Consider the following 13,383-nt stretch of genomic DNA (forward strand, 5'->3'; position numbering starts at 1 on the left):
AAGAAGAAAAAAAAAAGCAAGAAAAAAAAAAATCCCATCCCTTTTTTTTTATTTTGTTTCCTGGGAAAAAAAAAAAAAAAAAAAAAAAAAAAACTATTCTGTCAGATATTTTTTAATTATTCAGCAGACATTTAAAAGGTCTTTTCTTATTTCTGTCAAGTTCCTGGATCCAAAGATTGGCTAATTGGGATTGATTAGGATTTTATAAAATTGACAATTCAAAGAGGCACAAATACATTGCATTAATATTCAGCCTCCTTCTGCTCCTTTGTATAACTAAAGGAGTCCAGTGCAACCCAGTTGTATCAGAAGTCCCCTAATTGGTAATATAAAGTCGATCTTTGTGTAGCTTAATCTCAGCATAAATGTCTTTTCTGTGAAAGCAAAGTTTGAGGTCAATCAAAAGGAAAAAGAAAAAAAAGAAAAAAAGAAAACTAAGAAACTCAATGGACAATCAGAGATAATGTAAAGTTTAAAACAAAATCATGTTAGAAAATAATATAACAAGCTCTAAACACAGTGAGCACAATTCAATCATGAGTTCATCACTTTTGCACAACTACAAACCTAACAAACATTGGATTCCCTTTAAATTCATAGGCAGGAGAATGAAATCATTAATTAAACAAACTGGAAAGATTCTCATGGAAACTACACAGAATGGAGTATCTGTGAACATCTGTGGATACAACAATTAGTTATGCATTTCATAAATCTGGCCTTTATTGAAGCGTGGTAAGAACAAAGGTATTTTTGAAAGAAACACAGAACGTTCTGTCTGGCACATGACATGTTGGGGGCACAGCAAACGTGGCAGAAGATGATTAAGTTGGAAGAGTTCAAAATTGAACTTCTGAACATACAAAATGTTATGTGGATTCCACACTTTTCTGATTTTTATTTGTTCAAGATTTTTTAAAAAGCCTATTTAATTTTCCTTCCGCTTCACAATTATTTGCCACTTTGTTTTGGTCCATCACACACAAATCTAAACAAAGCACTTTGAAGTATTTATTGCAATGTGAAAACAGGTCAAACTGTTAGAGATAAATACCTTTGCAAAGCACTGTAAAACTCTGGAAAAGGAAGTTTTAAACAAAGTACTTAATAGTATAAGGTGGCATTTAATCATTTGTATCTTTCCGTCTTTTGTTAGTCATTAGTCTGTAAAACCACAAACTTCCACTCTAAAATTTAAACGTGCAGTGTTAGGCACAGTCCTGTTTCCTTTCATTAGCCCATTACATTTTTTTTTCACTGATGACAAAGTGGTTCTGGGAAAACCACCTTCTTAGTTTCTATCTTGAGCACAAATCTCTTCACTTCACATGCTTGATTTGTTTGTGTGTGTTTCACAGCTGTACGTTTTTTCCTACCTCTCTCTCTCTCTCTTTGAAGTAGCAAAGGAACACAAAGTGCTGCTGCTGATCAAGTCACATCATCTTCATTCTGAAGTTTTCTTTTAGACATTTTACAGCCTTGAACATACATTTTAAAAAAAATTTTCTGGCCCAAACCATTTTTTTTTTTTTTTTTTTTTTTTACATTATATTGTCTCCTCGATATGAATCAAATATAGATGACAAATTTCCTGTGCTCTTCCGTATAGTAACTTGTAGTGTGAATCAATATCCATTACAGTTTAATTTTAAGGAACAATTGTTATGTGTTTTTTGAGTGCATAACAGAGATGTTTACAAGTCATCTTTTTCCTAGTAAAATATAAAGTCTTAAAGGGGCAAGTCTGAGTCAAGGCCAATTAAGAGAATGGCCACCTCATCAAGTCCTTTTTTTCTTATTCAGCTGCAGAATTTTGTAATTGTATTGAGAAATCATTGTTTATACCAACTTTTAAAACTAGAAGATAGGCGGGGCACATCCTGGACAGATCCATTACACATTTAAATTATTTGTTCTTAATTCAAAATGATAAAAAATGTTTAAATTGAAGGTGTTAATTCCAACATAATGAATGCTGAATAGAGTAGTGAATAGGTGAATGTTGAACTTCTACATGAAACAGGAAGTGCCTTTATATTGATATTTACAGTCAGAAATATTCTTTATGATGCAATGAGCTTAATGGCGAGAGAATTAGAATTTCAGAGGTAAAGTTGGGTTAGTTTTGTTCTGCAATGATCCATAGTAGTTTAATGCAGTGTTCACTCAGTTGTACGTTAATGTTCTCATTATTGTGAAGCTACTGCAAACATGAACATAAGTCATAATCCACCAGTAATAATCAAGCGTATCCTTTCACAGTAAGAAATGTATTTATGAATAGAAACAAATATTAGAATGATGTGCTGACACACACACACATATATATATATATATATATATATATATATATGAAACCATTACAAATCCAAAATCCTTTTTGTAATTAATTAAGGACCTATGTTTGCATATTAAAAGTTAGTTATGTCTAACTCTTTCCATTAAATATTTAGTGCAAAACCTTTTAAAGATATCATATTTAATGAACCAAACATTATAATAAATATTTAAATTAACAATTTTTCTCCATACCAGCAGTCGTACGTTTTTTTATGCGAATGACCAGCATATTTGACGTAACGACATCTGCCAATCAATCCAGTGGGAATTGGCAGTCGCAATTTGTCCTGAAGGGAAACGCCCATTACCTGGAGGAACTGAACCCGCTTTACCTCCAACAATATTGTTGGAGTTTATCATTACGAATTGGCTGCAATCATAGAGACTTGGTGAAAAGTAATCCGAAAAAATGGTTAAACATTGTCAGAGGGGAACATGCAATTAATAGATGTGAGTTATCTTGTCGTAGGTGGCGTCATTTCAGTTGTGGATTAATGGGAAGAAGAAGATAAACTTTACACAGCGTAACTTTCAATCTTACTTTCACTTTTGAAATGCAAATAGGTGTGTTTAAAAAAATCCACATACTTCGCAATAAAATATGAGACGATGGTGTGACAAACATAAAAATGTCTGAGGTCTCAGGGGTGGGGATGCATTTGCAAGGCACTGTGTGTTGGACTTGAGCTATTTTGGCTTGGTTTTTCTTTATTTCTATCGAAGCAGATTTTTTTTTTTTTTTTTTTTTCTGATAGTTCTTTGTATTTTACTGTGTTGGCCATTGTCTCAACTTTTACAATTTCACAGAATTAACAGACTAGATAATTATTTTGTTTTAAAATGATCATGAACACTTTCCTCCTGGAAATTGTCCAAACTCTGGAAATGTTTTATGGTCTTTCCCCGAACCATGGCTTACTGCAGATTCTTTGCAGAGGTCTACACATATCTCCCTCTACTAAATTGCCTGTTTATAGTCCTGGAACACTGTGTGAATTGTGGGACACAGATGTCTTTCTTCTCAACTTTATCCAGTTCATTCATTTTCCTACATCTGAAACAAAGAAAGTGTAGCTTCTCACAAATTACAGATTTTGTCAATAAACTTTCAAATACTTCTGAATCATGGTTTTTATGGCATATTGTACGTAGACTGAAAGGATTTCAAACCATCTGTAACTGAAGGTACAAGAAAAAGAAATGCAAGCAAAGTAGAAGCTCTGAAAGCATCATCTGAACAGGACCTTTAGACCGTCAGATGGCACCTGAGGACAATTACAATGTTTAAAAAAGTCACATGTGCTTGAGAGTTCCTGGAGCTACAGGTTTTACTCCCTAAGAAGTCTACATGCTATTTATTGTTTTATTGCACTATAAGGGCCCTTAAGGCCCATTTTGAAAAATCTGATTGTTAAACACGAGAGCAACAATCGTAAATGTATATTGTCTTACATTTCCTAAATTATTGGTGGTGGTGTTTATTAACCCTCAATAGTAATGAGCGTTTTTGTACTGTGATAGTTTTTTTTTCATGGATACTTTTAGAAATAAATTCATATTCTAATAAGGCTAAGTGTTGGTTTTGTTGTTACCTATTTGTGGTTCTATATCCATGGATTCGTCTTTTAACAGACCTTTCTGTGGAACGTGACTCCAATTTTCTGTAAAAAAAAAGCAAATCAATTCACAAGAACGCAAGTCGAAGAAGTTTCTTAGTTGGAGTTACAGGACAAACTCCTACCACCTGAGTCTCCATTGCCTTAGTAGCAGTGCTGAGACACTGTGATTATTAATCCATATTAAGGTATATTTGGTGCTTGAACTATTAAAAGAGACAGCTATGCACACTTTTAGAGGGAGTCTTAAGCGTTTGAATATTTTAAGTACTTCTAGCTGTATTTCTTGACCCCTACAAGTACTTTAAATTAAGCTTTATCTTTCTAAACTTCCACAGCATTTGCAATTTGATCTCCAACTAAGCCAAACTGCCCACTTTACCAGCATTAACAAGTCAATAATTAACAATCCAATACCATGAAATGTGGCATAGAAATGCCATATGTACCACACATAAAGACTACTGAAATTTATCTAGTCAGTTGTTGGACAAAGAAACCGATAATTAATTACTTGATCCCCTGCTGTGGTGCAGAAGCTCTGTCTTCGCTAATGAAGACTAATTCAGCTCAGCATGCTAAATGATTGGAGTGGATGAGTTGGCAGCAAACTTGGCCTTATTTTCTGATTAAGTAAGCTAATAATTAAATTACCACAATCATGGACTGTGTGTAAAGTATTCTTAAAACCCAAGATAGTCAGGCAGTCATTTAGTACGGAGGGACAAAAAGACAGTGACCACTCACCAAATTCTAACTTAATTAGACCTTGCACATTAGCATATAATAAACTGCACACCCTTCACACCATTACACGAACACCATACAAAACGAGGGTGCATTGAAGCAGGAACTTAAAAGACACAACTAGCTTTATGTTTCACAAAATTGCATCACTTTCTTCATGTTCAGGACCTTGTAAAATGTGTTTTTATTATGCTGAAATTGTAATAGCAGCTCCAAACTTTCTTTTTTTTAAAGCAATCAAGGATCACTTTTTCTTCACATAAATAATTTTGATTATGATTCTGTTAAGATAAAGACAAAGTGAACTATATTGAAGGCTTTACCTTGTAATGATAGTTCTTAAATCGCATTCTTATGCAACAATAACTTTTTTGAATTATGTCCCAAACCTCGTCTTATATCTTTAAGCTATTAAAAACTACCACAACCTAGATAGTTGATAATTTACTGAGGAACACTTGGAAGCATATCTACTTCTGGATACAGTATAATTCTGGGTAGCATGCTTCTTTCCTGACCTCTGCTTTTCAGAAGATTTATATTTTGTGATTGTGTGCATATTCTGAGTAAATAAAATGCTTTCCTTCAAAGCAATCCCACAGGATATAAATAATCCTGTCTGGTTTGGGAGCAGAAGTTTTCAAACTTGCTACTAGAAGAGAAACAGATGGCATTATCTGCTTTGAAATGATTTAAGATTATTAAAGTCTTATATAAAACATGGACACAATCTAAGTTGTAGATTGTGTTTTCTTTGAATCCATTTTTTTTTTTTTTACATTTTGAACATTGTTTGAGGTGTAAACAAAAATCAATCAACACACAGACTACAACCCCCAATCACTGCAATTACCCAAATTTCAAGCTCCGACAGATAAACAACATGGATGGTAAGCACATATTAGAAACACATAATTTTCTTTTTTTTTTTCCCAAAAGATAGATGGAAAACTACAGTAAGTGAACTACCATCTTTCGGACTTTGTGCAGTATCTTTTGACATTGTCTTTAAATTAACCACTTAACTGTCACATCCAAAACACTTACATGTCAGACAAAGGCTCTATGAGGACTCCAGTGTCCATGATAGGAGGTTAAACCCAATTATCATGACTATAATCTCTCCTCCTTAAGTTATTAGTTGAACTGTGAGCTATTGCTTGAGCTTCAGCTCCCAATCCCTGCAAAGCAGACTTCCTTTTGATGCCTATTTGTGTTTGGCTGCTCTCGTGTTTACCTTGACTCTGACCCCTCAACATGATTGACTGTTGGCAACAAAGTAATTGTCAGGAACTTGTTCATCTCACTGGTGTTTGCCATTTTTCTTAAGTTACTCATTTTCACCAGATTGTTATTTCTATGAACTGACAATCTGCTCAAGTCTTGTTTCAAAGTCATGATGAATAGTCTCCTCCTAGAAACGCTTTTAACTCTGGAAAATTTATAGTCTTTCCCTGAATCATCCCTCACTGCAGTTTCTTCTTTTTTTTTTCTTCTTTTTTTTTTTGAAGAGGTCCAAACATAATTCCTCTCCCTAAATAGCCTATTTATTGTCATGAATAACTGCAGAAATTGTGTGATACAAATGTCTGTATGAAGTGCCTAAAAATCCACTGAGGAGCAGTGACTCCGGCTGCTCGTGTTTATTTAAGGTTTGTTGTATTTAAAATATGAATCATCCCTTCTTCCCATATGCTTGTATACTGTGTGGTTTATGCACCTTTTTTAAAGACAGTTTTATATTTTATTGTTTCTCTTACTTGCAAAACTTTGCACACCAGACACCATGTAGGAAAATAATCATGTTTTAATTCTGCATTTGAACACCACATGGATTTCTTTCATGCAGATTTTGCTCAAAACATCAGATCATGAGTGAGTCACTCACCTCTTCATGCAGTTACTTTTCAGGCAGCACTCACATGCAATGCATATGGTACTTTGTCGAGTATCCAAATTATGAAGGGAGCTTATTTATTTCCACGGAATCTGATACTGTTATTTGGTGTCATATAATGAAATCAAGATGAAATACTGCTATACAAAGGAAAAGGAAGATATTATTAGGCAAGAGACATGTAATCTTACTGAGCCTGACATTTTTAAGCTTAAGGTTTAAAATGGATAAACATAATTAAAACTGACCCAAACATATAACACGTGTTCTTACTGATAGGCTTCCATTTTTACCTTTCTTTTTCCGTTAGAGATGGAAAATTGAAAATGATTGACTTTAACAACTTTGTTTTGTGATTTTTTTTTGTTTCCTTTCACTCAGCTACCAATTCAAGCATTCCTTTTGAATTACACTGTGCAGTTTAGTGGAAGATGATGAAAACAGTTTATGTTTGGACTATCTAATGCCTCACTGTTTCGCTCACGTTTCTGCAAGCAAAACATTTTGCGGCAATCTTGAGGCTTTTATTGTTCAAAGTCTCATGATTGCAAAATGTATGAAAAGAATGTGTTTTTTGTTGTTGTTTTTTTTTGTTTTTTTGCTATGTTTTGATGGGGGTTAATATTATGTAGTTATATATTCAACTATGTGACTGGGAACATTTACTTGGATAGCACATTTTCAGCAGCAAGCAAAGTCAATTGCTTTACATGATTAAAAGAAAAAAAAAAAAAGAGAAAAAAAAAAAAAAAAAAACCTCAGTGTAGTGGCAAAGTGAGGGAAAACAATGGCAGGTTGAAGAACAGACAACAGTTTGCAATGTTCCAGGGTTTCTAATTGGAGGCAGCTCTAAACAAATGGGGGTTTTAGCCTTAATTTAGCCTTATTTAGCAAAATTCACTTTTTGCACGTTTTTGTCCTTCCTTTTGGGTCTCTGCTGCTAACAGAAACAGTCCACATGCAAAACAGATTGTGCCTGCTATGGCAGTTATGTTACAGACACAATCCTGGTTGTGTCTGTAACACACAGACACAAGTTTGTACATGCAAACTTGAAGATCAAGTTTGCATGTACAATCAGGTTTGCACCTGTTTCTATACATACAAACCTTTATATAAGACCAAGCCCAAAAGCCATAAAAGACACTTACTTTCAGACTTTATAGAAAGTAAGGTCTTGACTAGGCCTTATCCTCCCTTGGTCTCGATTTGGCCTCAACTCCTAAATGTTTTGGTCTTCTTTCTGTCTCTTTCCACTCTGGTCTTGGTCTTGACTTGGTCTGGAGTTAGACGATCTTGCCTGTGGTGCAATTACCTTGTAGTCTAGCCTAGGGTTGCACATGTCTATTACCCACAGGGACAAAACAAATAACTTTGCACGCATACTCATTCTTTAGATCAATCTATTACCCTCAGTTAACCTAACATTCATATTGCTGAACTGTGGCAGGAAACCAAAATACATAGAAAAAGCCCACACATGCTGAGAGAAACTAACAAATGGCACTCTGAAAGGCCACAAAGAAAGAGCCATATATGGTCAGGATTCAAACTGGTTAGCTTCCTGCCACCATACTACTCTGCAGCTTTGCACAGACATAATCAAAAACAGATGAGCTTTCAAAGCTTCTGTCACATCATGCTTGGTTATGGACATACTGGGAATATCAGTCTGTTATCAGATCATTAATAGTATGCTATGCTGAAAAATGGAGCTTGATTTATTTTCCATAGCATTGTGTTGCTACCAGACATGGACGTTTTGCTAGTTCACTCTTTTGTAAATTTTGCATGTTCTTCCAATTTCTTTGGCTTCTCCCATTTCCTGATACATTTCAAAATGTTCGACTCTCCTCTCACAAGTTAAGCTCTGTAAGCTTCTTAAGATTAGGGAGGATGTTTTGTTCCCATAAAAAGTTAAGAAGAAGTTGATGTATTTTCATTTTGGCTAAAAATTACCCAATCAAAACTCATAAAATTTTGGAAAACGAAACGCCATAAAACAAGCTCTGAATCCATGGCTATTGTACGTTTAGACATTTTTATCAGTAGTAATGGCACAGTTTATATTGTTCATGCAATTATCAACTGCTTATCTGTTTATATCAACTGTTTAATTCGGTTTTCAACTGAAACGTATATTTCTTGAGATTCAATACAGAATAAGATGCTGTTGTGGCATTCTGAACATGCCAGAATCAATGGGTTGTAGACTGAATCAAAGCAATTTTAAAAACTCCATGTATGACAACTTCCATACGAGTTGTTTTTGAAGATCTATTTGCCTTTTTCTTTAAGTGTGTGTGGCTGCGTGTGTGTGTGTGTTTAGCAGAAGGTGTCACACTTCCTTTAAATCAATCTGTTTTGGGTCAGGGCTGATTGTGCAGTTGGTGGATATCAGTTGTCCGTGTCGCATGACTTGACCTTACATATGCGATCGCCAGTTACCTGAGCTGCTGAGTAGCATGTGAGGCTTATTCACATACAGTGAGCTAAGCACTGCCAGGCTTTGTTGGGCTTCATGTCGACTGGAGAGAATGCTGAATTGCTGTTGTCAAACATTTATACGATGAGTGAAACACTCCAATATGTCACATCAATGTGGAAATTAAAGCTTTTGCCGGTCTGTACTTATACATTGAGTCAAACCTTGACCAACCATTTTAATTTTTAAGAGGTCCTGAGGACTGACAGTAAGTCACATAGTCATAGTTAAACACATCTGCCATGTAAAACAAAAGATGTGAAATGCACCATTATATCAATGACTTCTCCTTAAGAATATAAAGAGGTTCTAACCAGCCTACATCTAGACCTATCTTTAATTACTAGGCCATCAATCCTATGTGAAGCAGATTTTTTTTTTTAGCATTTCTTCTCTTATTTTCCAGTCGGATTCTTCAGTAACAATAACCTGTACCAATGGGAAGTGGAACAAGCAGGTATCCTGTGAGCCAGTGGACTGCGGTCTTCCAGACAAATACCACGTTCATCCTGCCCATTTTACCTTCCCAGAGGGCACTACATATGGCAAGAAAAGCACCTTTCTTTGTCGAGAACCTGCCCAACTCATAGGTGAGGTTCATCTGGTTACTCATAAATGTAAATTTGCTAAAAAAAAAAAAAAAGAAAAAAAGATGTACTTAATTGATTTATTGTCAAGGTATACCACTCTCAGCATATTTGCTAAATAATAATAAAAAAAGTTTACATAGATTACCAGTTCATAAATATAAGTGTAAGGGTAAGATTTATGCATGTGAATTATTTTAGAGCAGGGAATTTTTTGGTTTTGCCCCCAGTACCACATTAGAACACAAATCAGGATTGTATGCCTTAAAGGAGCACAAATACAAGAAAAACAGTTTTTCCATTATGTTATGAAACACGCTACTATATTTGAATACCATGCAATGAATAGCAAACACTGACCATGTGTTATTTCTTAATTAAACCTCATACCTTTATACCAAACTTGACTTGCAGTTTAGAACAAACATTATTTTTACTCATCTTGTTTTAAGCAACAAAAGTTTATTAAATGTAGTTAGGTTCAACCCAAAGCCATAAAATGGTGGTTGTGGTTTGCTGACTAGAATATTAGAAAATATTTGTATTTTTCTTTTGTCTTTCAAGGAACCAACAACACTCTTATCTGCCAGGAAGATGGTTTGTGGTCCTTCCCCGAAGCTCTTTGTGAGCTGCGCTGCACGGCCCCGCCTCCTGTACCTAATGCTGTTTTACAAACAAAACGCTGCAATGAGACGGGCCTAAAAGTTGGCACGCTCTGCAAGTACAAATGCAAGCCAGGCTACCATGTTACCAATAAACCCAAAAGGTGAAAACAAGATATAGTGTTGCAAGTTTTTTCCCCACCTGAAATCTGGTCTCATAAAGTCTTTTTCTAAATCGGTCTTGCTCCTTTCAGACGTGCTTTTAAGCGCCAGTGCACAGAGGATGGCACATGGCTGGAGGGTGCATGCGAGCCAGTGACTTGTGATCCTCCACCACCCATTTTCCACGGCTCCTACTACTGTACCGATGGCTTCCGCTTTGACAGTATCTGCAGACTCAACTGCTCTGAATCCGCCGGTAATCGTCAAGGAGTCTCTGTCCATACGGTGAGGTCGCTGCACTCTTCCTGCAAGCAGGTCTGTCTATCTCTTTCCTCTCTTTCTATTCCTACTTTTTTAAATGTATTATTTTGTTAGGCACGTGCTACAGAATTTTCTCTTTGTTTCTGTATTGCTTTTAATCGTATTATTCCCTTCTTGGTCGAAAATGTTAAACTATTTGAATATGCTAGTAGATCTCTTCTTAAGACCACCAAAAACAATGGTTTAACTGAACGATGAACACTTTTATTTTGTCTAAAAGATGTTATAAAAACATCTTTTATTGCCATCTTTTACACACTGCTGTGACTGTGTGTTTTTCCCCTCGTCTCCCTCAGCTCTACTCAATTTGATGACATGCTAATTAGATTGCTATTGGTTTCCAGAATAGCTATGCCTGCTACAGACTTCTGAAATGTATACACCTTTTAATCTGTTCTGCCTCCCAGGCATTGTTGGTTGGATGCCTGATGCAAATTGTATTGTATTTCTCCATATGCAATGCAATGCCATCTGAATGTCCTTGGCTCTGCAGTGTTTGTGTACCAGTGCGATTGCGAGTATAATTGTTACTCTGCCATTATGTGTGTGTGTTTTTATTTTTATTTTTTTTTGTTCAGGGCACAGCCTCCAACATGATCCGGTGCAGAAAGGATGGAAACTGGACAGGGTCATTCCGCCTATGCCCGAACATCAAAGGCCAGTGCTCGTTACCTCAAAATCTGCATTACAGCCTCCAGTACTCTTGCAAGCGTGGACATGGCATAGGTATGAAACAAGAAAATTACATTTTGTTTTGTTGTAGTGTTTGCAGTTGGTCTTTGTGTGAATGTGGACAATCAGAGAATGCAATCTAGCATTTTAATGTGAAAATATTCCCAAAATGAAGATAGATTTTTTTTTTTGATAGTTCTGACTTGTCCATTCCTTTATGCAATTTATGCTTCTGTTTTAAACATGCACAGGTGAAGAGTGTGAGCTCTCATGCAGAGAGGGTAACAGTGAAGTGGTGATTCTCCCTAGCAATATGACAGCAAATTTCCTACTTCGACAGCACTGGTGGAACCCGCAAAAAGTCAAGGTACGTTTATAACTATGTGTATTTGTGTCTTCTTAATATGTCTGACAAATGCACTTCGCAAAGTTCTGTGATCCACAACTCTCCCATCAGGAATTTCTCATCCAGTGCCTACATCCCCGCTGGATTACCTACAATGCAATATGCCAGGTTGCCTGATACATCACCACAAAAATATTTGTCTTTGAAGCATGGCAACCCCTTAAACAATTTGTTGTATTCATGACAGAAGGTATGAAAACTTGCTGGCTCCTGAGTGCCTCAAATCAAAAAAGCGCTTGATGAGCTGAGCCTGGAACCACTAAGATTTCGTTACCATAGATGCGCCACAGGAAGTTATCTGGGCTCTGTTAGAGTCGCCTTAGCATTGACAACCATTACATTCAAAAAGGCTGCTTTTGGTTATTTTTAAAACTTTTGTATGAAAACATTAAATCAGCAAAAAATAAAAGATACAACTTTTTGGAAAAATGAATATTTTACCATAAAATCTTTACTTTAAATTGTAACAATTTATAAAATACTAATTAAAAATTTAATACATTAAATAATATGACTTTATCCAGGGTAGAACAACCATCCATCATCGATACCCGCTTGTACTTGTACTGGTGCATATGTAAAGTGGGAATATTTGACCATCTAGTCACTGGTCAGGGATAAGCATTATATAAAAATCGACACTTGCTCATCAATAAGTTATTTTTTATATGAATTTCTGATATCTGTTCCTTTACCTTTTTCCCTGATATTCAACAAGTTATCTTATTGTTAGATTTAAGTTCACAGAATGAGCAAAAGATATAATTCAGTAGTAAAAAGTTTAGAAATTAGAAATGTATAACAATCCTCTCATATAAGATGAGAGCTTAATTGGTTCAAACAGGGATAATTAAGAAATACAAATAGAAACCTTGAAATTATAAACCAAGTATATTTTGGAGAAAAAAAAGACCATTCCTAAACATTCCTAGTCCAATTGTATGTCTTCCTCTGTTGTTTCTACAATGTTTGGTGAAATGGGAATTTATGTTGTCCATCTTAATAAGTAATGATATTTCATTAAGTCGTTTTATTTTTGTTGTTAGTGACCTGCTTAGACTCATACTTCTTCACCTCCATTTCCTCCTGTTCCTTTCTCTTTTACTCTCTTTGATGATTATTTGCCCTGCACCTCCTCCTCCTCCTCCACACCCCAATCCTTATCAGCAAAATTACTCTGTCGAGCCGGCTGTAGAATTAGTCATTTTCCATATGACATGACCTCGTCTGTGGTGGCGCTGAGATAGAGATCTATTTTTATGTGCTATGTGCGCCCTGGGGATGCTTTCGAGGGTGAGGATCCCATACGTAGCTAGGGGTGAGACCAGGCCACAGTCATGGATTATCATGATTTACGGCCTGACTACGAAAGAGAGAAAGAGGGAAAGTTTGTGAGAGATGGTGAGAGAGACAAGAGGAAGAGCAGATAAAGGAAAGAAGAATATGAGTTTCTGGATGACATCATCTTATAGGGTGACAGCGACAAGAAAACTGAGGAGCTGCAGAATATATATATATATATATATATATATATATATATATATATAT

At 35.6% G+C, this 13,383-nt stretch overlaps 1 protein-coding gene across 1 annotated transcript in view; it reads left to right on the top strand.

Moving 5' to 3' along the window:
* pappaa (pregnancy-associated plasma protein A, pappalysin 1a) overlaps window positions 1-13,383 on the top strand; it is a 119,284-nt gene that overhangs the window by 76,270 nt on the left and 29,631 nt on the right. The window contains exons 15-19 of the mRNA XM_015034981.1: window positions 9,492-9,675; window positions 10,237-10,438; window positions 10,529-10,751; window positions 11,336-11,483; window positions 11,681-11,796. Of these exons, the coding sequence (XP_014890467.1) occupies window positions 9,492-9,675; window positions 10,237-10,438; window positions 10,529-10,751; window positions 11,336-11,483; window positions 11,681-11,796 (873 nt within the window). The remainder of the gene's footprint in view (window positions 1-9,491; window positions 9,676-10,236; window positions 10,439-10,528; window positions 10,752-11,335; window positions 11,484-11,680; window positions 11,797-13,383) is intronic.

Source organism: Poecilia latipinna, unplaced genomic scaffold (assembly GCF_001443285.1).
Source record: "Poecilia latipinna isolate Pla-1442-1.1 unplaced genomic scaffold, P_latipinna-1.0 Scaffold319, whole genome shotgun sequence".
In the NCBI taxonomy this organism is placed as follows: domain Eukaryota; kingdom Metazoa; phylum Chordata; class Actinopteri; order Cyprinodontiformes; family Poeciliidae; genus Poecilia; species Poecilia latipinna.